Source organism: Oncorhynchus tshawytscha, linkage group LG19, assembly GCF_018296145.1.
Source record: "Oncorhynchus tshawytscha isolate Ot180627B linkage group LG19, Otsh_v2.0, whole genome shotgun sequence".
Lineage (NCBI taxonomy): Eukaryota > Metazoa > Chordata > Actinopteri > Salmoniformes > Salmonidae > Oncorhynchus > Oncorhynchus tshawytscha.
The window spans coordinates 34736824-34761571 of record NC_056447.1 but is presented as its reverse complement, the minus strand read 5'-3'; the positions used below and the strand labels follow the sequence as shown (position 1 = coordinate 34761571).

Genomic DNA, 24748 nt, shown 5'->3' with positions numbered 1-24748 from the left:
TTTAACAAGGCTAATCTGAAAACAAGGCTCCCCAAATTCTATTAGCATATCGATTGTGCTACCAGGGCTGGCAAAACCCTGGATCATTGTTATTCAATGCATATAAGGCCCTCCCCCGCCCTCCCTTCGGAAAAGCTGACCACGACTCCATTTTGTTGCTCCCAGCCTATAGACAGAAGCTAAAACAGGAAGCACCCGTGCTCAGGTCTGTTCAACGGTGGTCCGACCAATCGGATTCCACGCTTCAAGATTGCCTTGATCACGTTGACTGGGATATGTTCCGCATTGTGGCGAACAACAACATTGACGAATACGCTGATTCGGTGTGTTTATTAATAACTGAATCGGTGATGTTGTACCCACAGCTTCTATGAAAACATTCCCCAACCAGAAACTGTGGATTGATAGCAGCATTCAAATACAAACTGTGTAGCTATTCCCTCCGCAAGGCAATCAAACAAGCTAAGCGTCAGTACAGAGACAAAGTGGAGTCGCAATTCAACGGCTCAGACAAGAGAGGTATGTGGCAGGGTCTATAATCACGGACTACAAAAGAAAAACCAGCCCATCGCGGATCACGATGCCTTGCTCCCAGACAGACTAAACAACGTTTTTGCTCGCTTTGAGGACAATACAGTGCCACTGACACGGCCCGCTCCCAAAACCTGTGGGCTCTCCTTCACTGTAGCCAACGTGAGTAAATCATTCAAACGTGTTAACCCTCGCAGGGCTGCAGGCCCAGACGGCATCCCCGGCCGTGTCCTCAGAGCATGCCAGCTGGCTGGTGTGTATACAGACATATTCAATCAATCCTTATCCCAGTCTGCTGTCCCCACATGCTTCAAGAGGGCCACCATTGTTCCGGTTCCCAAGGAAGCTAAGGTAACTGAGCAAAATGACTACCGCCCTGTAGCACTCACTTCCGTTATCATGAAGTGCTTTGAGAGATTAATTAAGGACCATATCAACTCCATCCTACCTGACACCCTAGACCCACTCCAATTTGCTTAACACCCCAATAGGTCCACAGACGACACAATCGCCATCACACTGCACACTGTCCTAACACATCTGGACAAGAGGAATACCTATGTAAGAATGCTGTTCATCGATTACAGCTCAGCATTTCACACCATAGTACCCTCCAAACTCGTCATTAAGCTCCAGACCCTGGGTCTCGACCCCGCTCTGTGCAACTGGGTCCTGGACTTCCTGACGGGCCGCCCGCAGGTGGTGAGGGTAGGTAACAACATCTCCACCCCGCTGATCCTCAACACTGCGTCCCCACAAGGGTTGCATTCTCAGCCCTCTCCTGTACTCCCTGTTCACCCAGGACTGCGTGGCTATGCATGCCTCCAACTCAATCATCAAGTTTGCAGACGACACTACAGTGGTAGGCTTGATTACCAACAATGACAAGACAGCCTACAGGGAGGAGGTGAGGGCCCTCGGAGTGTGGTGTCAGGAAAATAACCTCACACTCAATGTCAACAAAACAAAGGAGATGATCGTGGACTTCAGGAAACAGCAGTGGGAGCAGCTCCCTATCTACATTGACGGGACAGTAGTGGAGAGGGTAGAGAGTTTAAAGTTCCAGACAGCACGGTGAAGAGGCGCAGCAGTGCCTCTTCAACCTCAGGAGGCTGAAGAAATTCGGCTTGTCACCATAAACACTCACAAACTTTTACAGATGCACAATTGAGAGCATCCTGTCGGGCTGTATCACTGCCTGGTACGGCAGCTGCTCCGCCCATAACTGGAAGGCTCTCCAGAGGGTAGTGCGGTCTGCACAACGCATCACCGGGTGCAAACTATTTGCCCTCCAGGATACCTACACCACCCGATGTCACAGGAAGGCCAAAAAGATCATCAAGGACAACAACCACCCGAGCCACTGCCTGTTCACCCCGCTATTATACAGAAGGCGAGGTCAGTACAGGTGCATCAAAGTGGGGACAGGCAGTGGTGCTTCTATCTCAAGGCCATCAGACTGTTAAACAGCCATCACTAATATTGAGTGTCTGCTGCCAATATACTGACTCAACTCCAGCCACTTTAATAATGGAAAAATTGATGTAATCAATTTATTACTAGCTACTTCATATTATATAATGTTTACATACTCTACATTACTCATCTCATATGTATATACTGTACTCTGTACCATCTCCTGCATCTTGCCATCTTGATGTAATGTATCGCTTGCCACTTTAAACAACGCCGCTTTATGTTTTCATACCCTATATTACTCATCTCATATGTATATAATGTACGCTATACCATCTACTGCATCTTGCCTATGCCGTTCGGCCATCACTCATTTATATATTTTTATGTACATATTCGTATTCATTCCTTTACACTTGTGTATACGGTAGTTGTATTGAAATTGTTAGGTTATATTACTTGTTAGATATGATTGGAACTAGAAGCACACACATTTCTCTACACTTGCATGAACACCTGCTGTCCATGTGTATGTGACAAATAGATTTGACTTGATTTGATGTTTGTGAGTCTTGTCAGCCAGGTTAATTCAGTGATTGACTATAGAAATATCCCTCATACACACCCAATATAGCAGGGAAGTAAATGAAAACAAACATGCGGACACTCTCACTCTGTTAAGTAACCCTTCAGTGAGTTTTCTAACTAAAATAAACAAATGTTATGTGGAGTGGTGATATGACAGCTCTGACACAAACTCAACTGTGAAATCATTAGTCTCTCTGTCTCTCTCTATATATATTTAATTCAATTCAAAGGGTCTTTATTGGCATGGGAAATATATGTTTATATTGCCAAAGCAAGTGAAATGTACAATAAACAAAAATTAAATAAGCTATCAGAAATTAACAGTAAACAGTACTCTTTGTTTCTTTCTCTCTTTCTCTGTCTCTCTCTTGCTCTCTCTCCCTTTATCTCTCTCTCTCTCTCTCTCTCTCTCTCTCTGTGTTTCCTCTACTCATCTTCATTTCATGGAGAAGAGGAAGGCCCCGTGTTTCTGGAGAACATTGTTTACCATGAAACTCAAGAGGAGGGAAGTGTGTGGGGTGAAGATGGGAGAAAAAGTTCTCGATAGACTTTCAAGCTTTCATTCCCCCTGCCATGTTTAACCTTGGAAAACACAAAATATCCAATAACAATGACAGGCATGTGGCTGCTCTCTTTTCTCCCCCCTCTCTAAGACTGACAGGTATGGCATGTTCAGAGAACACACATGCCTGGGTAGCTACAGATTGATAAAGCACCGCTACCTATCTCTACCATGCTTCACCTCACCTCAATGGCTTGGAAATGACTATTTATCACTTGCCATATGTGTTCCAACATAATAAATGGTTAATGGGATTGATTTACACAAGTATGATACATGAATATCGTAGCGTGGACATTATTTTGTAATATCTGTGGTAATTCCCTTTTCTACTGAGGCTGTAAATTAGACTATTGGGTGTTCACCCGCTAATGTCACATTACGTAATAGGTTATCATGTCAGGGCATGTTCTTGTATAAGCATATAGTGGACTTTGTCTTTAAAAAGTGAACATTTACATTTAGTCTGCCTCAGAGGGACGTGTGTCTAAACCAGCCATATTGTCTTCATACAATAAGGGTGTTATAGTGGATTATGTCCCCCGTTGTTAACATCAATACCAAGTTAAAGGCACATCCACCATTTCAGAGTGCTACTGTATGTTTGCCTGCCGGAGGGTAGAGAAATGCTGTAGAGGTTTTTTAATGCTGCTGATTTATAGTGTTTTTATGGGAACGGTTGGTTCAGAAATACAAACATTTGTCCAAGGAAGTCTGTGGTCGTAAGTTATTTCAAGGTACGCTGTACATTTATTTTAGGTAGACTTTTGATTTATTCTCCACCTGTCCGCAGCATACATTTTCTAGATGTCTTATAGCCCTCTGATAAGTGATGTGAAAACTCTAAGCTTTAGTTTTACCAACATCAGCATTACGTTTTATGTCTTTACAGTATACCTCAACACAGAATTCCTTTCATAGAATGATAGACCATGGTAGATCTAGTGTTTGATGATGAGAGACTCAGATATTTCCCTATCTGTGAGGACATGAGGCTTTTCTTCACTGGAAGGAAGAGGTTTTCATGACCATCACTCTGTCCCAGATGGCAGTGTAATCTGGGTTTGACTCAGGACAGTTGGGTTGGTGTGGGGTGGGGAGTTCTGCATGCGCGTGTCTGTGGTGTCTGTCTGTGGTGTCTGTCTGTGGTGTCTGTCTGTGGTGTCTGTCTGTCTGTCTGTCTGTCTGTCTGTCTGTCTGTCTGTCTGTCTGTCTGTCTGTCTGTCTGTCTGTCTGTCTGTCTGTCTGTCTGTCTGTCTGTCTGTCTGTCTGTCTGTCTGTCTGTCTGTCTGTCTGTCTGTCTGTCTGTCTGTCTGTCTGTCTGTCTGTCTGTCTGTCTGTCTGTCTGTCTGTCTGTCTGTCTGTGTCTTTAATATTCCAGTCACCATTTGAGGCTCTTTTGCCTTGTCTGTCTATCAGTGGGAGTATAAATGGCCTGTGTGAAAAGCAGATGCCTTATGTGAGGAAGGATGGATCAGCCAGCCAGTCAGCCAGCTAGCAGCACACAGTAGCCCATCAGTGGATGATGTCATCGCCACACACTGGGGACTCTGGGCTCAGGATTTATGAGCTGATCAATCGATGTTCTCATCACATGGAAAAGACACTTCAAATTGCTTTGGGAATTATGGAGAACTGTACCTCACTCCATCATACAGAGGAATAGGAGGATATTTGGTAGATGGTACACATATATTGTGGGGGTTTTCTTCAAGTTATAATGTGAAAATCTCCCTATGCAGCCCTCGTCCCTTTTAAAGAAACTCCACAGGGAGGTAATGACATAGTCAGTGGTGTTAAATCTCATATCTCCTCTTGTTCACTGGCTGGGCTCACCATGTTCTCTTAGCCTGAATAGGAGCTGTCATGCGAATACAGATGTGCATGTATCAGCAGAATGGGTAGGGAGAGAGGAGTGGCAGGTAGTGATTTGGCCACCCAAGCAAATTGGCTTAGATTTTCAGAGGGCATGTAGCTTCCTGTAGCTTACCTAACCTGAAGGAACCGGGCTCTTCTGCCTGCCTGCTTACTCTGCAGTTATTAGTGAAAGCGTTCGCTCCTGCACATTTGTTTGTGTGTGTCACTCTCTTATGTGTGGTTAGACGATTTCCAACATTCCAACAAGGTCCCCACAAACAATAACCAAGAACAATGAGAGGGAGGTAAGGAGAGAGAGGGAAGGAGAGAGGGAGGGAAGGAGAAAGGGAGGGAGGGGAGGAGAGAAGGAAGGAGAGAGGGAGGTAAAGAGAGAGGGACTACATGGAAAGGGAAAATGAGAGCAGGGTGTGGGGCCCAGCCTTCTCCCTGCTGTATGAACGAGGGCAGCAGGGGCAGCTGACTCAGACAAAGATGTGGGGTAGGAGGGCCTCAGTGCACTGGTGTGAAACTAGAGACCTCTGAGCAATCACACCTGATACCTGCCTCACCCTCCTTGCCCCACCTCCCGGCCTTGACACCCTCCCTGAAAGCACAGATTAGGAATACTGGGGCTGAACTTTCCTATTCTATCTCTTTTTCCTCCTCTTAGTTTCTCTTCCTCCATCTCTCCCCCACCCTTTACTTTCACGTTTCCACACTGCTCTCTTTGTAGGAGTGGCGGTGTCATTGTTTAGAGTCTAACTGGCAATGTTAATTTTATTTTATTTGATCATTTAAAATAAATCCAAATGTTGCAGCAGATGGGTCGTTTCATGTAACCAGTCCCTTTTGAAGTAGAAATTGTGCTTTTAAAATATTGAATTTTAAAAGCATGTTAAATTAAATGAAGTGCCCTTTAATATAGACCACATGGCGAATTGAAGATTACGTTTTTTATATGACTAAATACTTGCTAAAGTGCAGGTCAACTTTCATTTTAATATGGTGGAACTATTCCTTTTTAATTTTTATCTAAGGAAGTGTTGATATTCTAATAGTCAAATCATCGTGTAAAAGCAGGTGAGCTGGTTGTAGTCTTTTTGGCCATTTTCTGGTGTTTTGTGGGGGAAAACTGAGTGGGTCGATCACAACACGTCAAACCCTGTTATCCATACAGTGTCTTCAGTAAGTATTCACACCCCTTTACTTTTTCCACATTTTGTTGTGTTACAGCCTGAATTTAAATTTGACTAAATTGAGATTTGTTTTACTGGCCTACCCACAATGCCCCATAATGTCAGACTGGAATTATGTTTTTAGAAATGTTAACAAATTAATAAAAATGTAAAGCTGAAATGTCTTGAGTCAATAAAAGTATTCAACCCCTTTTTTGTGGCAAGCCTAAATAAGTTCAGGAATAAAAATGTGCTTAACAAGTTGCATGATAAGATGTATGGACTCACTCTGTGCTCAATAACAGTGTTGAACATGATTTTTTAATGACTACTTCATCTCTGTACCCTACACATAGAATTATCTGAAAGGTCCCTCAGTCGAGCAGTGGATTTCAAGCACAGATTCAACCACAAAGACCAAAGAGGTTTTCCAATGCCTCGCAAAGAAGGGCACCTATTGGTAGATGGGTAAAAAAAATGAAGATATTGAATATCCCTTTGAGAACAGTGAAGTTATTAATTACGTTTTGGATGGTGTATCAATACACCCAGTACAAAGATGGCATACTTCCTAACTCAGTTGCCTGAGAAGAAGGAAACTGCTCAGTTATTTTACCATGAGGCCAATGGTGACTTCAAAACAGTTACAGATTTTAAAGGCTGTGATGCCAGAAAACTGAGGATGTATCAACAACATTGTAGGTACTCCACAATACTAACCTAATTGACAGAGTGAAAAGAAGGAAGCCTGTACAGAATACAAATATTTGAAATTTGCATCCTGTTTGCAACAAGGCACTAAAGTAATGCAGCAAAAAAATGGCTAAGAAAGTAACTTTATGTCCTGAATACAAAGTGTTATGTTTGGGGCAAATCCAACACACACATCGCTGAGTACAACTCTTCATATTTTCAAGCATGGTTGTGGCTGCATCATGTTATAGGTATGCTTGTCATCGGCAAGGATGGTTTTTTTAAATGAAAATACACATAATACAGCTAAGCACAGGTTGATCAACAACCAATTTGACAGAGCTTGAATAATTTTGAAAAGAATAATGGCTCTTAGAGAATAAGGTTCTAAGAGACTTGTATTGGGATGTTGTATACGTATCTAATCAAGATACATTCGTTTTTATTTGTTTACGATTTTTACTTTATGTTAAAAAAAAAATCCACTTTGACCATAAAGATGGCTGCCAACTTTGAACCTCCATGCCAGGTGCCTTTCTGACAAACCACATTAATTATGCTTCAGGAACTCTTGATGAAACTAATGATAATCAGAGTCAGGTTTTGTTTTCACTCAGTGGTTGTGATTGGTCGTTGGATTGATAAAGATAATCATTTGGAGAGCGATGTGTGGGTGTTGTTGACGTCATTTGTTGCTCATATTTGTTCTGTTGGTTTTTTATTTACCTACATCTCCTAACTTGATCAGCCTGCCCAGTGTGCCCATGTGAAACGCATGCTCTGTTTGTCAGATGAGAGAGTGAATGCATCTGACATCCGATCCTGGCCTCCATTGTGGGGAAGTGTTTGTTTATGATTGGTGAGTGCTTGTCTTCTCACGTCCAATCTCTGTGCTGGTCCTAGGAGTATTTCATAACTGAAAGCTACCACTCTTGCTCTCGACTCCGGTTGTGGTTGAGATACATTTAGATATTAGTGTTTTCTCCCCCAAAGCCAAGCAGGGTCCATATCAATAGGCCCAGTCACTCAGGGAAGGCCAGAGTTGGACGTGTACGCTGGGATAGAAAGTACATCATGTATGCTTTCCTCAGACTTTCAATAACACAACACAGATAAATAGCTGCTTATTGCCTAGCTACCTAGCTACATACTGGTGTTTCTGCATCTACTGTCATTCTGCATACAGGTGTGTGAGAGCAAAGTGAGGGCAGTTTTTATTTCCATTATGAGTGTTTGCACATATGGATGTTTGGACTGTAAGGGTGTCAGAGAAGTGGCCCAATGTTCAGTCTTTTCAAAGCCCATGGTCCCAGATCCACCCTCCATTATTCATAGTGTACTCATAGCCTACATTACTTTGGTCTTGTTCAAATTATACTTACTGTAAGGTACTGGGTGTCGTGAGGGTGAAATCAGGCGCAGGAAAGCAGAGAGTTCAATACAGTGCTCCTTTAATGCACACACGGTTAACCACGGCCACCCCACTTTTGGGTGCTCAAACAAAATGTCCCAGACACAGGGAACAAAAACAGTCCAGCACTAATCACACGAACACGTTCATCTGTAGCAATCACCAGGGTTACAATGATCAATCCCGCACAAAGAAATGGGCGGGCGGGCTGACTAATAAAGCCCAACTAATACAACCAACTCAAAACAGGTGTAATCTATAAACACATAAGGAGGGGGAGAAAAGAATCAGTGGCAGCTAGTAGGCCGGCGACGACGACCGCCGAGCGCCACCCGAACGGGAAGGGGAGCCACCTTCGGTTGGAGTCGTGACACTTACTTTGTATTGATCTGTGTAATAGGTGCAAGTGGTGGTGAATGTGTGGGTCTTTTCTATTTTGCTTCATTTGTTTAGTCTATTCTCTACCTTGTGCCATTATTTTCCTCTATAGAGATGACCTGACTCTCCTGAAAAAGTGTCCTGATTCCAAGGCAGCTCCAGTTACGGTAGCCCCAGCAATGGCTGTCCCCAGTCCAATGGCCACCCCAGCACTTGCCCAACACCCCCAGACAGCAGGCCCATGTACCCCCCTCAATCCTTACCTGGCAGGCCTGGAGCACCATTAAGTACACATACACAGCAAACTGCCCTAGCACTAAACACTCACCATTCTAAATCGAGATCTACACAATGTGCTCTTGGGGCCAGGGATTGATTTGGGATGGGCAATGTCTTCTAAGAAAGTACATGACTGCCGTGCACCTGTACTCAGTGGAAAACATCATGATGTTAGACGAGCGTGTTATGGCCAGGGTTAGAGACGAGTGTTTTTAACTCTTCAAGACTCACTGGTGTGCGAGCAGATAAAGGGAGTCAGGGACCACCTCAAGGTTAGTATGACTCACTATTGGCTCCTACCCTCCTTACCCTATACACACACTCTACCTTGCCCTCTCTCAGTGCTGCAATTCACTGTAGATAATTGGCATTACCCACAATTTATCAAGATCTATGATTGGTTGAATTGAGGGTACGTTGTCACAGATTCACATAGAAGGTTCACTTTGATTGACTCCTGACTTCACATGACTCACTTGCCTGTAAGTGTTGGAGACTCTTTCTAGCCTTATGTAACATTTGTATAATGGTCTGTGGGGGAATAACAGAATATTGCAGTAAATAAGTCCCTCAATCAGAAAGCCAAGGTTATGCAAATATTTTCCACGTGCCAATCGGTATTTAAATGGTGTGATTTGTGGCTTTCATGTCTTTCATTTCGTCCTGTTTATTCCTGTTGTGGCACCTCTTCCCATGTACTGGTAATAATAAGCATGTTATCAGTGAGATTTGTGAGTAGACAGTTATTTTGTATTCCAGCAGGGTTTGGAAGAAATACTAGAGAATTAACCAAACACAAACAACTAGGCTTCAGATATTAACAAACATTGTATTACCATTCTGCTCCAGAGTGTATGAATAATTGGTCATAGAAGACTAGTGTCTTAATAGTTCCCCTGAGTCCCCCTAAGCCATATGTGTTCTGGTAGGTTTTCTATGGAACAGATCCTTATCGTTGTTTGCACAAAGGAGAGTTCACTCACAGCCCCTATGATGCCATGCAAAGTGAGCATGAACGCCTATCGCCTTACTCCTCATGCACAGCGAGAGACCTAGCCATCCGATAGACTGACATACAGAGACCTGGGACTTTTGGCTGTGTACGGGGTATCCAGACTGAAACATCTGGTCAGGGGAGACAGTGTAGAGAGCTGAAGACATGGACCTCTGACCGGGCCCTGACCAACTCCTCTAACCTCACTGTAATTTGGAATGTGTGCTGTTGACAGCATTTTCTATGTCCTGGCACCAAGGTCACAGTGTTAACAGGACACCATATAAAAATGTATTTATTGACTGACTGATTGATTAATAAAGCCCTTTGGTTTGAGACGTGTACAACGTCTGCAAGCTGTGCACAACAATGGTGTTGATTGCCATCCCTCCCTCCCTCCCTCTCGGCTTAACGAGGGAGTAACCGTATGTCGACGAGAGAACCAGAAACCTCAGACGCAGGCGACTGTCTCAACATGTCTGTTAAAAATATAGAGAAACGGATTATGACTCACACACACATAGGTTACTCTGGCCTCTCAGTCTATAACTGCCGAACAACGGCACCTTGACTTTTGCTTTAGTTATTTAACATTACAGTTGAAGTCGGAAGTTTACATACACTTAGGTTGGAGTCATTAAAACTCGTTTTTCAACCACTCCACAAATGTCTTGTTAACAAACTATAGTTTTGGCAAGTCGGTTAGGACATCTACTGTGTGCATGACACAAGTAATTTTTCCAACTTTTGTTTACAGACCGATTATTTCACTTATAATTCACTGTATCACCATTCTAGTGGGTCAGAAGTTTACATACACTAAGTTGACTGTGCCTTTAAACAGCTTGGAAAATTCCAGAAAATGATGTCATGGCTTTAGAAGCTTCTGATAGGCTAATTGACACAATTTGAGTCAATTGGAGGTGTACCTGTGGATGTATTTCAAGGACTACCTTCAAACTCAGTGCCTATTTGCTTGACGTCATGGGAAAATCAAAAGAAATCAGGCAAGACCTTGTAGATCTCCACAAGTCTGGTTCATCCTTGGGAGCAATTTTCAAACACCTGAAGGTACCACGTTAATCTGTACAAAAAATAGTACGCAAGTATAAACACCATGGGACCACGGAGCCATCATACCACTCAGGAAGGAGATGCATTATGTCTCCTAGAGATGAACGTACTTTGGTGCGAAAAGTGCAAATCAATCCCAGAACAACAGCAAAGGACCTTGTGAAGATGCTGGAGGAAACAGGTACAAAAGTATCTATATCCACAGTAAAATGAGTCTGATATCGACATAACCTGAGTGGCCGCTCAGCAAAGAAGAAGACACTGCTCCAAAACATCCACATGCACATGGGGGAAAGATCGTACTTTTTGGAGAAATGTCCTCTGGTCTGATGAAACAAAAATAGAACTGTTTGGCCATAATGACCATCGTTATATTTGGAGGAAAAAGGGAAGAACGAAGATCAAGCCGAAGAACACCAATCAAACTGTGAAGCATGGGGGTGGCAGCATCATGTTGTGGTGGTGCTTTGCTGCAGGAGGGACTGGTGCACTTCACAAAATAGATGGCATCTCAACGCCCTGCCCTCTAACCCAATAGAATATTTGTGGGCAGAACTGAAAAAACTTGTGCGAGCAAGGAGGCTTACAAACCTGACACAGTTACACCAGCTCTGTCAGGAGGAATGGGCCAAAATTCACCCAACTTATTGTGGATAGCTTGTGGAAGGCTAACTGAAAAGTTTGACCGAAGTTAAACAATTTAAAGGCAATGCTACCAAATACTAATTGAGTGTATGTAAACTTCTGACCCACTGGGAATGTGATGAAAGAAATAAAAACTGTAATAAATCATTCTCTCTCCTATTATTCTGACATTTCCCATTCTTAAAATAATGTGTTGATCCTAACTGACCTAAGACAGGGATGTTTTCTAGGATTAAATGTCAGGAATTGTGAAAATGTATTTGGCTAAGGTGTATGTAAACTTCTGACTTCAACTGTATTTGTACTTTTATTTGATAGCTTTGTTTTGTTAAGCCTGATTTGATGCCTTTGTTTAGAGTAGTCTAGTGATTATTGGACAATTCTGTATTGTGAAGTGGATAGAAGGCTCCTCCTGTACTCAGACAGAGACCAGACCCTGGCCAAGCTAAGAGCCAGGCCTGTCCAAACACGCCAAGCAGCAGCCTCATAAAGACGACCCAGACTAGTTGGGATTGGCCATGGTCAGGCACCCAGCCTGCTTTCCATCCCTGCCTCTTTATCACTGTAATGGGGATGGAAAGATCTTGTTTAGTTTCATGACTTTGTTGAGTACTAAATGTTGCATGTTGCAGAAGGGTTTCATGACTTTTAGTTTCATGACTTTGTTGAGTACTAAATGTTGCATGTTGCAGAAGGGGTTACAGAAGGAAAGATTTACACAGGAAATTAGGAAATTACATCCAGGATTTAGGCATAATGGTTATTTGAGTAACGTTTATAAAAATGGCACATTTCCTCCTTGTCTTGTTTCCCATATTGTATTTCAAAGACCATTACATCGACAAGACAAAAATAAATGATCCAATATACCACCTTAGAGTTGGTCCCATTTTTAGTTCAGCGACATCGATCACAATCAATCAATCAATCTATCTTTTGTAACTATTTTTTCAATAGCATCAAGAGTACTATAGCTTCAGATGAAAGTCTAACTTCAGATGCGTCTGTAACCTGTAATGGGAGGAAGGGTTGGTGGGGTTACATTTCAGGTGAAAGTGATTTTGTCCAGAATGGAGTTAGTGATGGAAGCTGAGTCATAAAGTCATCCAGAAACATAAATCTGCACATTGACCGACTGACATTCTTCAATTTTCTCCTCTCCTCTCTTCTCCTAGGGTACCTACACAGAGATCACTGCCTCCAACGTATGGTGTGTCATTGCCCAGAGGCTAACGCAGTCCAAGACCACCATCCCCCATGCCTACGCCACCGTCGACTGTGACCTGGGTGCCATCTTGCAGCTGCGCAAGGAGATGGCCAAAGGTGAGGCCATAGCACAACGTAACATAACACAGCATAACAGGGCACAACACATAAGAACACTACATAACAGAACACATCAGAACACAGCATAACAGAACACGACACATCAGGACACAACACATCAGAAGACAACACATCAGAAGACAATACATCAGAACACAGCATAACAGAACACTACATAACAGAACACAACAGGGCACAGTACAACAAAAAGCTGGTCAAAGATGAAGGCTGGCTGTGTTCAAGTACACAGTAGCACTACATGATACAACCCAGCTGAACGCTCATGAGACCTATGTGAGCACTGTATGAGACCTGGATGGGATTTAGCTCATAGTAGCACAGAATATCACAATGTAGTATATAACACAGTACAGAGCGGGAGAAGGAAGTGGTGAGGGAGATAGAGAAACTGAATAAGATATGGAGAGAGGAGGGGTAGTTTTTGTTGTTGTGATCGGATCTGAAGTAATTAGGTAGGCCTGGCAGTGTCTAACCCATTCTGTCCTGCCTGTGCTCCTCTCACAGTCTCACCTCTCATCCCATCTCTCCACCAATGAAATTAGCCAAAACATTTTGCACAACATGTGTTCCATGTTACTTCTGCTTAATGGCTATTCTCAGTGAAGGGTGGTACATGCACTCGCCAAGTAAAGAGAGAGAGGGAACATCGTAAGAATGTCATAACAACCACCCAAGGGTGTTTTTGAAACTTGGACCAGAGCCAGTCCAGAAACCCCTGGAGATGTGAAAGGGTGCCGCAAGGTCCCAAGTTGTTCCTTCTTAGTCTACATGGTCGGGTGAAACTCCTGGTTCTGCTCATTATTCCCTTTGAGAGATGAACACAATGCAAAGCCTCCTCATTCCGTCTAAACCTGACAGTTAAACCTCACTTTATTTATATTCTCTTCAAGATGACGTTGACAATGCGTTTAACACAGTTCCATTTCCTGGGATGATAGGATGAACATATGATTTAGCCTGATTTGATCAACATTCATACAGCTCTTCAGCCCTGTTTCAGCCCTGTGTGTCTGTGATGCAGAAGAAACAGAGAGAGACTGGCCATTCCAGTCCTATTAGCAGCAGGGTGGTGTGTGTGTTAAGGGATTCTCTTTTCGTCCGGTTGTTTTCCCTGGCTCTCTTTGTTCAGAAGCACAGTGATTTCACGGTTAGCTTGTTGGTCATCCCGCTAAGAGCATTCATAACCGTTTGGCACTGATAGGCACTCTCATACAGCCCAGTGTTAACGCCATGCCAGGCACTGCCGCCACACCATGGGCACTGTATGGAGAGAGCAGAGAGGGAGAGGTATAGAGGAGAGAAAGAAAGAGAGGGAGGGAGGAGAGATGGAGAGACGGGAGAGGCAGGGCGGAAGGTCAGGGAAGTTGAAGGAGAACAGTAATAGAAAGTTGTGGGTGTTCTCTAAAGGAGTGGTCTTAGTTTTTGGGGGTTTTAATTATTCGCACCAAGGAAAAAAAGTGAAAGACACAACAGTACAACAACAACAAAAAATGTGAAAACGGTGTGCAAGTGAGGTTGGAAGCCCAAAAGGGCTTATATGAAACCACACCACAACTATAAGTACCCATAAAAAAAACAAGTATGTGTGGGTTTGTTAAACTGGACATTATTGTGAGAGAAAGTATGAGTGGGTGGGTGGTTGAGTTTATATTGCACTGGGTGGGGGAGTGAAGGGTGTTTGTTCATATAGACATTTTCTCAACCACCCAGCTGCCCCTCACCCAGTACCCCCTGCCCTGTATGATAACACTGCCCTTCAACTAGAGGAGAGAAGAATGGATAATAAACTCCACTAGTAACAACAATAACAGCATAAGGCCTCTCTTGGTCCTAACACACATAATTAGTATGTCTGATTCTCTTACAATGCACATCATCCTATAGCGTGCACACCAGATGTCATCTGCCATGCTTGTTGGAAAAGTTGGTATGGGATACTTTGCTTTGGCGAATAAGAAAGTATTTTTTAAACATCCTGCTTTGGGCTGGATGTGTCAGTAGTTCGTACATGCATAACCTGTGAGCAGAATTACTGTCTTACCTCAATTAGCCACGGAATCCCTAGTTTGAAAGCAACTGTATTCTTGAAGAGGTGCCGTGGGCCAGCTCCCTAGCAATTTGAGTTCTAGCCAATGAACTTCAGCCCCTCACATTTGAGTGATAGCTAGCAAGAGGCCTGCCCAGGGTTATCCAATGAGGTTGCAGTGGACACAGCAGAGAGAGAGAGAGAGAGAGAGAGAGAGAGCAATGACGTAGTGCACATATCTGCACATATGTGACGTAGTGCACAATTTTCGGGGACCACTTTTGGCTCGAGTGCTACTTTCAGAACTATGGGCTAAAACATGTGCAAAAGAATCCCTAAGACTTACCTGACTAACAGCACTTGAATTACATATCTGTAGTGTTTGACAACTGTTGTCTCATTTCTTTCCAGCAGAGATCAAAGTGTCCGTCAATGATTTTATCATCAAGGCAGAAGCTGCTACACTCATGGAGTATTAACTACCCTTCCAGTTTCTAACAATGTTCATGTTTCGATATGCAGTGCATTCAGAAAGTATTCAGACCCGTTGAATTCTTCCACATTTTGTTACGTTACAGCCTAATTCTAAAATGGATTGAAATGTTGTTTTTTTCCTCAATCTGCACACAAGTACCCATAATGACAAAATAAAACTGTTTTTTAGAAAATGTTGCAAAGTTATAAAAAATAAATATGTATTATTTAATTTACTTAAGTATATCAAATCAAATCAAATCAAATTTTATTTGTCACATACACATGGTTAGCAGATGTTAATGCGAGTGTAGCGAAATGCTTGTGCTTCTAGTTCCGACAATGGAGTAATAACCAACGAGTAATCTAACTAACAATTCCAAAACTACTACCTTATACACACAAGTGTAAAGGGATAACGAATATGTACATAAAGATATATGAATGAGTGATGGTACAGAGCGGCATAGGCAAGATGCAGTAGATGGTATCGAGTACAGGATATACATATGAGATGAGTATGTAAACAAAGTGGCATAGTTTAAAGTGGCTAGTGATACATGTATTACATAAAGATGCAGTAGATGATATAGAGTACAGTATATACATATGAGATAATATGAGATAAATAATGTAGGGTATGTAAACATTATATTAAGTAGCATTGTTTAAAGTGGCTAGTGATATATTTTACATCAATTCCCATCAATTCCCATTATTAAAGTGGCTGGAGTCAGTGTGTTGGCAGCAGCCACTCAATGTAAGTGGTGGCTGTTTAACAGTCTGTTGGCCTTGAGATAGAAGCTGTTTTTCAGTCTCTCGGTCCCATATTTTCAGGTCTCTCCAGAGATGTTCAATTGGATTCATGTCCGGGCTCTGGCTGGGCCTCTCAAGGACATTCAGAGACTTGTCCCGAAGCCACGACTGCATTGTCTTGGCTGTGTGCTTTGGGTCGTTTTCCTGTTGGAAGGTGAACCTTCGCCCCAGTCTGAGGTCCTGGGCGCTCTGGACCAGGTTTTCATCAAGGATCTCTCTGTACTTTGCTATGTTCATCTCTCCCTCGATCCTGACTAGTCTCCCAGTCCCTGGCACTGAAAAAAATCCCCACAGCATGATGCTGCCACCACCATGCTTCACCATTGGGATGGTGCCACGTTTCCTCCAGACGTGATGCTTGGCTTTCAGGCCAAAGAGTCCAATCTTGGTTTCAGAGAATCTTGTTTCTCATGGTCTGAAAGTTTTAGGTGCCTTTTGGAAAACTCCAAACGGGCTATCATGTGCCTTTTACTGAGAACTGGCTTCCGTCTGGCCCCTCTACCATAAAGTCCTGATTGGTGGAGTGCAGCAGAGATGGTTGTCCTTCTGGAAGGTTCTCCCATCTCCACAGAGGAACTCTGGAGCTCTGTGAGAATGACCATCGGGTTCTTGGTCCCCTCCCTGACCAAGGCCCTTCTCCCCCGAATGCTCAGTTTGGCCAGCGGGCCTTAGCTACCAAGAGTCTTGGTGGTTCCAAACGTCTTCCATTTAAGAATGATGGTGGGAGGCTACTGTGTTCGTGCAGACCTACAATGCTGCAGAAATGTTGTTGTACCCTTCCCCAGATCTTGGCCTCGACACAATCCTGTCTCGGAGCTCTACGGACAATTCATTCGACCTCATGGCTTGGTTTTTGCTCTGACATGCACTATCAATTGTGGGACCTTATATTAACAGGTTTGTGCTTTTCCAAATGATGTCCAATCAAGTGAATTTACCACAAGTGGACTTCAATCAAGTTGTAGAAACAGGATGATCAATGAAAACAGGATGCACCTGAGCTAATTTCCGAATCTCATAGCAAAGGGTCTGAATACTTATGTAAATAAGGTATTTCTGTTTTTTTATGTTAAAAAAATTAACTAAAATGTATAAAAAACAGTTTTTTCTCTTTGTCATTATGTGTGTAGTTTGATTATGTGTGTAGATTGATGAGGAGAATGTTTTATTTAATCATTTTAGAATAAGGCTGTAACGTAACAAAATGTGGAAAAAGTACTGAGTACTTTCCAAATGCACTCTATCTACAGTGCCCATAGAAAGTATGCAACCCTTTGCACAAATATCACAGTTTTGCCTCACAGCCTGGAAGGTAAATGTGTTGTTGAGCTTCAGTTTCCTGAGCAACAAAGCCACATCACGTCACTGTTACAGATCCCCTGAAGCCATTCCTCTACAACCATCCCTGGTTCAAACACCCCCATGTATATTTATGAACTGACTTTAACTGGTGGCAGGCTGAGGCACAGAGCCTGCTATTGTCTGGCTGGTGGACAGATCTATAAATAGACACCAATTCCCAGTAAATTCTATCCTGTCTTTCCGCCAGTTGATGGGAATTCTGAGGAAATTGGCTGAGTATTCATCTCTAACCAGACAGGTTTTTCAAATTCCTTTTCTAAATTATTTATGGAGAGGATAGAGAGAGAAAGAAAAAATGCATCCTTGTCTCGTCTTAGTCGGGAAATGTCTGTAGATCTTCCTTTCTCTGTGTTTTACCTGGGGCTCTCCTTGATAAATTGCAATGCCTTATTCCATCCTTTCCCCTGTAGTTCCTTATGTAGGAAAAATATAACACATGACACTCTCTCCCTCCCCCTCTTTCTCCTTCTCTCCTCTTACCCTCTGTGTGAAGACTGGGAATGTAATCACCAAACAAACTGCCTTAGATTTAGCTGGGTGCCTTGGCTAGGATAAGCTTTGATTTGATTTTCATAATGTGCATTTTGAGTATGAATGTGGCTCCTTTGTGTGACTGACTGTATCCATGGAAACAGAGACATAGGTGAAAAGAAGATGAGACCATCTCTCACCACTTTGTTAGGCCCTGTGGTCCTGCCTTTGGTCAGACCACTGAATCTACTGTAACACTGGGCCGTTCACCTTTCACCCTGACCCTCCCTTACTTCTGTGGAAACATTATCATATCTAGTCTCTTATCTTATCAATCGCGGGGATAGGACAGGGTATACCAAAATTCTCTGTCCTGTCTTGTGAAGGCCATGGATGGAGTGTCATTTAGTCCTTTTTCCTCTTCCATCCCTCCACTCTCTCTTCCCCTCAGTCCTCTTCTCCTCCTCCTTGAATCCCATCTAGCAGAATCTGTCCTAACCTCTGACCTTGGCCTTTAGGCTCTGCCGGAGGTCAACGTGACCTGGTCGGGGGAGGCCCCCCAGGCGCTGGACTCCATCAGCATCTCCATCGCTGTGGCGACTGAGAAGGGCCTCATTACCCCCATCATCACAAACGCTGCCGACAAGGGAGTTTAGGAGATCTCCGCTAACGCCAAGGTAGGGTGGAACTCTACTGATACCTGGGTAGTGTGGAGCTCATAGTTCAGGCCTGTGCTGTTGGAGAAATACATGCATGTTGGAGAAATAAAAACATGAAATGTTACAGTATCTGAAATGGAACTAGCTGTCTCAATTATTTAGTGGCAGTTACAAAGCACTCAAATTAAAGTTCTATAAAATGAGTGAAGAACGGTAATATCACCAGCAGCCCCTTACCTTGAGACTGTGGCTGAATCCCAAATCACCCTTGACCCTCCATTTGCTAAATCACGCATGCCTCTACAATATCCACATGTCCCAAAGCTGAGGTTGTGAAAATAATGGAGGGTGTAGGGGCTAATTAGACCCTCCAATAGCCACTTTGACATAGTCCGCTATGCTGCCGCCTTCAGAGTGAAGTGGTATCCCATAATTCACTGCATAATATTTTAGCTTGCACAATTTTATAAACAAAACATTTACCACCTGTATTTGTTCGTCAGATTTTGAGAAATGACACAAGTAACATTGGAAATCAAATAAAAAAACTATTACTGAGGTTTATATCTTGTAAAACGACAGTGGGAATTTTCCCATTTGAATTTCATGCTAATTTTATCATTTAAATGTGGAACATGAATTTCATCATTCAAGTCACGAGAGTGTCCCGAAGTTCGCCAGTATTGAAGTCACCCTCAGAGTTTTGTCAGCAACATTTGACAACGGAGGTCCCTCCAATCGAGTTGGTCGGGGCGAGGGGCTGGTTTCAGATTCAGTGTGTAACTGCATTCCTCAGGTGCTTTCTTTGGAAAGCTCAGGCTGGGAATGAATCACTCTCTAGGTAAACACATTATCAGGGTTGGTGGTGTTTACATTCCTGGACAGGGACCAGAGATTGTTGTACTGCAGGGTTAAACCAGACCATTATCTGCATCATTTTTTGCAGCTCTTAAATCTGCCACCATTGGGCTTCTCATAATGATTTTGGTGATGATGGTGGATTGCTAAAATAACTTAGTCAATTGTTTGGACACAGTAGATAACAATACTAGTGATGGGGGAGGGGAAATCGATACAGTTACATATGGCATATTATTTTTGACAATATCGCAATATTATTTTTACGGCTGCTAGTCAGCTGTATCTACACCAAAGCTCACCTACTTCTTTTTAAATAGTGAGCCAAATTTGTTTTCAGCAATTTAATATCCATGTTTAATCAAAACTTGTTTTCTCATGACTCGCTTTTCCCTCTGCGGCAGTCATATGGTGAGCAATATGTTTGGAACATCGAATCGCAATAAATGCTAATTAATTACTTAAAAATCATACAATGAGATTTTCTGGATTTTTGTTTTAGATTCCGTCTCTCACAGTTGAAGTGTACCTATGATAAAAATTACAGACCTCTACATGCTTTGTAAGTAGGAAAACCTGCAAAATCAGCAGTGTTTCAAATACTTGTTCTTCCCACTGTATGTCTGTATGATATGACACTATAGACACTGTAGTTCTCTCCATCTCAGCAGCCAGCTATGAAGTGAACGTGCCATGATTATGAAAACATAAATGTACAATGCTAGATCATTAAAAGCGATGGAGGGTTAAATAGGGGGTGGGTACATATGCCTCAGCAGCTGGGTACACTTACACACACACACACACACACACACACACACACACACACACACACACACACACACACACACACACACACACACACCAGTGTGCCAGCATAAGAAATAGAGAATGTGACAATGTAATTCCAATGTATTCCCTGCAAAGGACAACGTGTGCTACCGATCTGTAGCCTGCCACAACACATTTATTAAACACATACACACTTGCAGTGCCACACACACACACGCACACACAGTGGTCTCCTGTCCGTGTGTTCCCACCCAGAGTCAGAAGCCTGGTTTGAGTTAGGGCAGAATGTAAACCCCTTATCAGCAGCTAATTGAATACAACATGTGGTCTGGAAGGGGCACAGAGCGCTCAGTGGCTACCATGCCTGAACCCACAAAACACATGATTGCTTTTCCTTTCGATGCTGTTATCGCTAATGTTTCCCCATGTATTCTAATGTGTCTCTGGGTCTTTTGACATACTGTTTTTTTTAGATAAAAGCAGTGTCTCTGCAATATCTCTAAAGTAAATTTCCATTTGAATGAGCATGACGTGCATGCGTTTTAGATGTATTATTGCACATCTGCTGCAAATGATTTCCTATATTTGGTCCAGGGTTGTCATGTTGGCCCATAGAAAATAGAATATTAAGAGAGTATCTTACATAGGGTTTTATGACATGCTTCAATGCATAGGCCTGTGTGTGTACTGTTTGTGTTTGTGTATACTTGTGGAGCCTCTGTGTCCCAACGGTTATATCCGCAGGGTGGGGCAGATCATTAAATATTGTGTAGATAAAGGCCGGGTGGGTGGCGGCTTGAATAAATATAAAAAACAGTACCTTAAAAAAATCCATAAATGTGTCTTTGTTGTTCAATTTATATCTATGTGCTACATTGAGGTTTTTATTTCCTTATTTTAGGCTGGTATTGGTGCATACGCTTAATTAAGCTTCAGGGCCTAACTATAAGCGCACAAAATAGCCTACACGCCAATCGCCAAATTATTTTGGGACTGGGTAGAAAAAGTTAACTTCGATCCATGGAGGCAAAAATTATTCAGCAAGAGTAAAAACTGCAAAATGTAGGGTTGAAAATAATGAAAAGGGAGGGCAAGAAAAGTAATGTTTGGGAAAGATTTGGTGAAGTGCTGTAAGGGGATGACAGCAGTGTATGTGTGATGATTGTGAAGCGCAATAAAATTTGACACAAGATCAGGACTTCAAATAGGCCTATGGCACATGAAGGAACTGTAGAGTCGCCAATACTGTTCAGATGGGTCAATAGAAACTTAAATCTGGACACTGACTGTAGGTCTATAATCTCTCACATAGCCTTCACATAGCCTTAATATTAACTCATTCAGAATTAAGCATTTCTTGCAGTAAAAGGACATACCAAATGTAGGCTACATTTTGACAGGAGTGAAGAAATATGATTTCTTTCTTTTAGCATTTTGAGAGAATGCGAATGCACAGTTAGATTCATAAACACTGAGAGTATTTCAACTACATAAAATATGGATCCAAGCCGATTTCAAATCTGATCAGATACATGTTGGGACATTTTCGCAGCTTTCTATTTCCTTACAACCGGTCAAACTGATGTCATTAGAAATTTTGCACAGAGAATCTTTCCAGTTTTTTTCTCCCTGGTTCGTAAACGTCTTTGCTCTGCAAAATAAGCTGATATGGCAGAGAACTTTACTGGTCAACTAGATGGAAGCTTTTTTTCTATAGATTTAAGACATTCTGGTGAGACAGGGTTTATTTAGTCTTTTAGGGCAACATATAATAACAGGAGGGAAGCTACATGTACAATATCTAATTATAGACAAGTTGACTAACAAATAACCAAAATGTTGGAAAGTATAAACAGAAACATATCTAAATCGGCAAATAAATTCCTGCCACCCCCTGTCAAAAAATGTTTCTGCCGTCTCTGACTGTAGTGTCCAGAGCATATATCTATATTAAATCAAATCAAATCAAATCAAATCAAATTTTATTTGTCACATACACATGGTTAGCAGATGTTAATGCGAGTGTAGCGAAATGCTTGTGCTTCTAGTTCCGACAATGCAGTAATAACGAGCAAGTAATCTAACTAACAATTCCAAAAAAAACTACTGTCATACACAGTGTAAGGGGATAAAGAATATGTACATAAGGATATATGAATGAGTGATGGTACAGAGCAGCATAGGCAAGATACAGTAGATGATATCGAGTACAGTATATACATATGAGATAAGTATGTAAACCAAGTGGCATAGTTAAAGTGGCTAGTGATACATGTATTACATAAGGATGCAGTCGATGATATAGAGTACAGTATCAACGTATGCATATGAGATGAACAATGTAGGGTAAGTAACATTATATAAGGTAGCATTGTTTAAAGTGGCTAGTGATATATTTACATCATTTCCCATCAATTCCCATGATTAAAGTGGCTGGAGTAGAGTCAGTGTCATTGACAGTGTGTTGGCAGTAGCCACTCAATGTTAGTGGTGGCTGTTTAACAGTCTGATGGCCTTGAGATAGAAGCTGTTTTTCAGTCTCTCGGTCCCAGCTTTGATGCACCTGTACTGACCTCGCCTTCTGGATGGCAGCGGGGTGAACAGGCAGTGGCTCGGGTGGTTGGTGTCCTTGATGATCTTTATGGCCTTCCTGTAGCATCGGGTGGTGTAGGTGTCCTGGAGGGCAGGTAGTTTGCCCCGGTGATGCGTTGTGCAGACCTCACTACCCTCTGGAGAGCCTTACGGTTGAGGGCGGTGCAGTTGCCATACCAGGCGGTGATACAGCCCGCCAGGATGCTCTCGATTGTGCATCTGTAGAAGTTTGTGAGTGCTTTTGGTGACAAGCCGAATTTCTTCAGCCTCCTGAGGTTGAAGAGGCGCTGCTGCGCCTTCCTCACGATGCTGTCTGTGTGAGTGGACCAATTCAGTTTGTCTGTGATGTGTATGCCGAGGAACTTAAAACTTGCTACCCTCTCCACTACTGTTCCATCGATGTGGATGGGGGTGTTCCCTCTGCTGTTTCCTGAAGTCCACAATCATCTCCTTAGTTTTGTTGACGTTGAGTGTGAGGTTATTTTCCTGACACCACACTCCGAGGGCCCTCACCTCCTCCCTGTAGGCCGTCTCGTCGTTGTTGGTAATCAAGCCTACCACTGTTGTGTCGTCCGCAAACTTGATGATTGAGTTGGAGGCGTGCATGGCCACGCAGTCGTGGGTGAACAGGGAGTACAGGAGAGGGCTCAGAACGCACCCTTGTGGGGCCCCAGTGTTGAGGATCAGCGGGGAGGAGATGTTGTTGCCTACCCTCACCACCTGGGGGCGGCCCGTCAGGAAGTCCAGTACCCAGTTGCACAGGGCGGGGTCGAGACCCAGGGTCTCGAGCTTGATGACGAGCTTGGAGGGTACTATGGTGTTGAATGCCGAGCTGTAGTCGATGAACAGCATTCTCACATAGGTATTCCTCTTGTCCAGATGGGTTAGGGCAGTGTGCAGTGTGGTTGAGATTGCATCGTCTGTGGACCTATTTGGGCGGTAAGCAAATTGGAGTGGGTCAAGGGTGTCAGGTAGGGTGGAGGTGATATGGTCCTTGACTAGTCTCTCAAAGCACTTCATGATGACGGATGTGAGTGCTACGGGCGGTAGTCGTTTAGCTCAGTTACCTTAGCTTTCTTGGGAACAGGAACAATGGTGGCCCTCTTGAAGCATGTGGGAACAGCAGACTGGTATAGGGATTGATTGAATATGTCCGTAAACACACCGGCCAGCTGGTCTGCGCATGCTCTGAGGGCGCGGCTGGGGATGCCGTCTGGGCCTGCAGCCTTGCGAGGGTTAACACGTTTAAAAGTCTTACTCACTTCGGCTGCAGTGAAGGAGAGACCGCATGTTTCCGTTGCAGGCCGTGTCAGTGGCACTGTATTGTCCTCAAAGCGGGCAAAAAGTTATTTAGTCTGCCTGGGAGCAAGACATCCTGGTCCGTGACTGGGCTGGGTTTCTTCCTGTAGTCCGTGATTGACTGTAGACCCTGCCACATACCTCTTGTGTCTGAGCCGTTGAATTGAGATTCTACTTTGTCTCTGTACTGGCGCTTAGCTTGTTTGATAGCCTTGCGGAGGGAATAGCTGCACTGTTTGTATTCAGTCATGTTACCAGACACCTTGCCCTGATTAAAAGCAGTGGTTCGTGCCTTCAGTTTCACACGAATGCTGCCATCAATCCACGGTTTCTGGTTAGGGAATGTTTTAATCGTTGCTATGGGAACGACATCTTCAACGCACGTTCTAATGAACTCGCACACCGTATCAGCGTATTCGTCAATGTTGTTGTCTGACGCAATACGAAAC

General features: G+C 43.1%; 1 protein-coding gene across 1 annotated transcript in view; it reads left to right on the top strand.

Annotated features, from left to right (window-relative positions):
- LOC112218989 (pyruvate dehydrogenase protein X component, mitochondrial-like) overlaps window positions 1-24748 on the top strand; it is a 37833-nt gene that overhangs the window by 7650 nt on the left and 5435 nt on the right. Inside the window, exons 5-7 of the mRNA XM_042301170.1 lie at window positions 12779-12926; window positions 15388-15425; window positions 18618-18749. Of these exons, the coding sequence (XP_042157104.1) occupies window positions 12779-12926; window positions 15388-15425; window positions 18618-18749 (318 nt within the window). The remainder of the gene's footprint in view (window positions 1-12778; window positions 12927-15387; window positions 15426-18617; window positions 18750-24748) is intronic.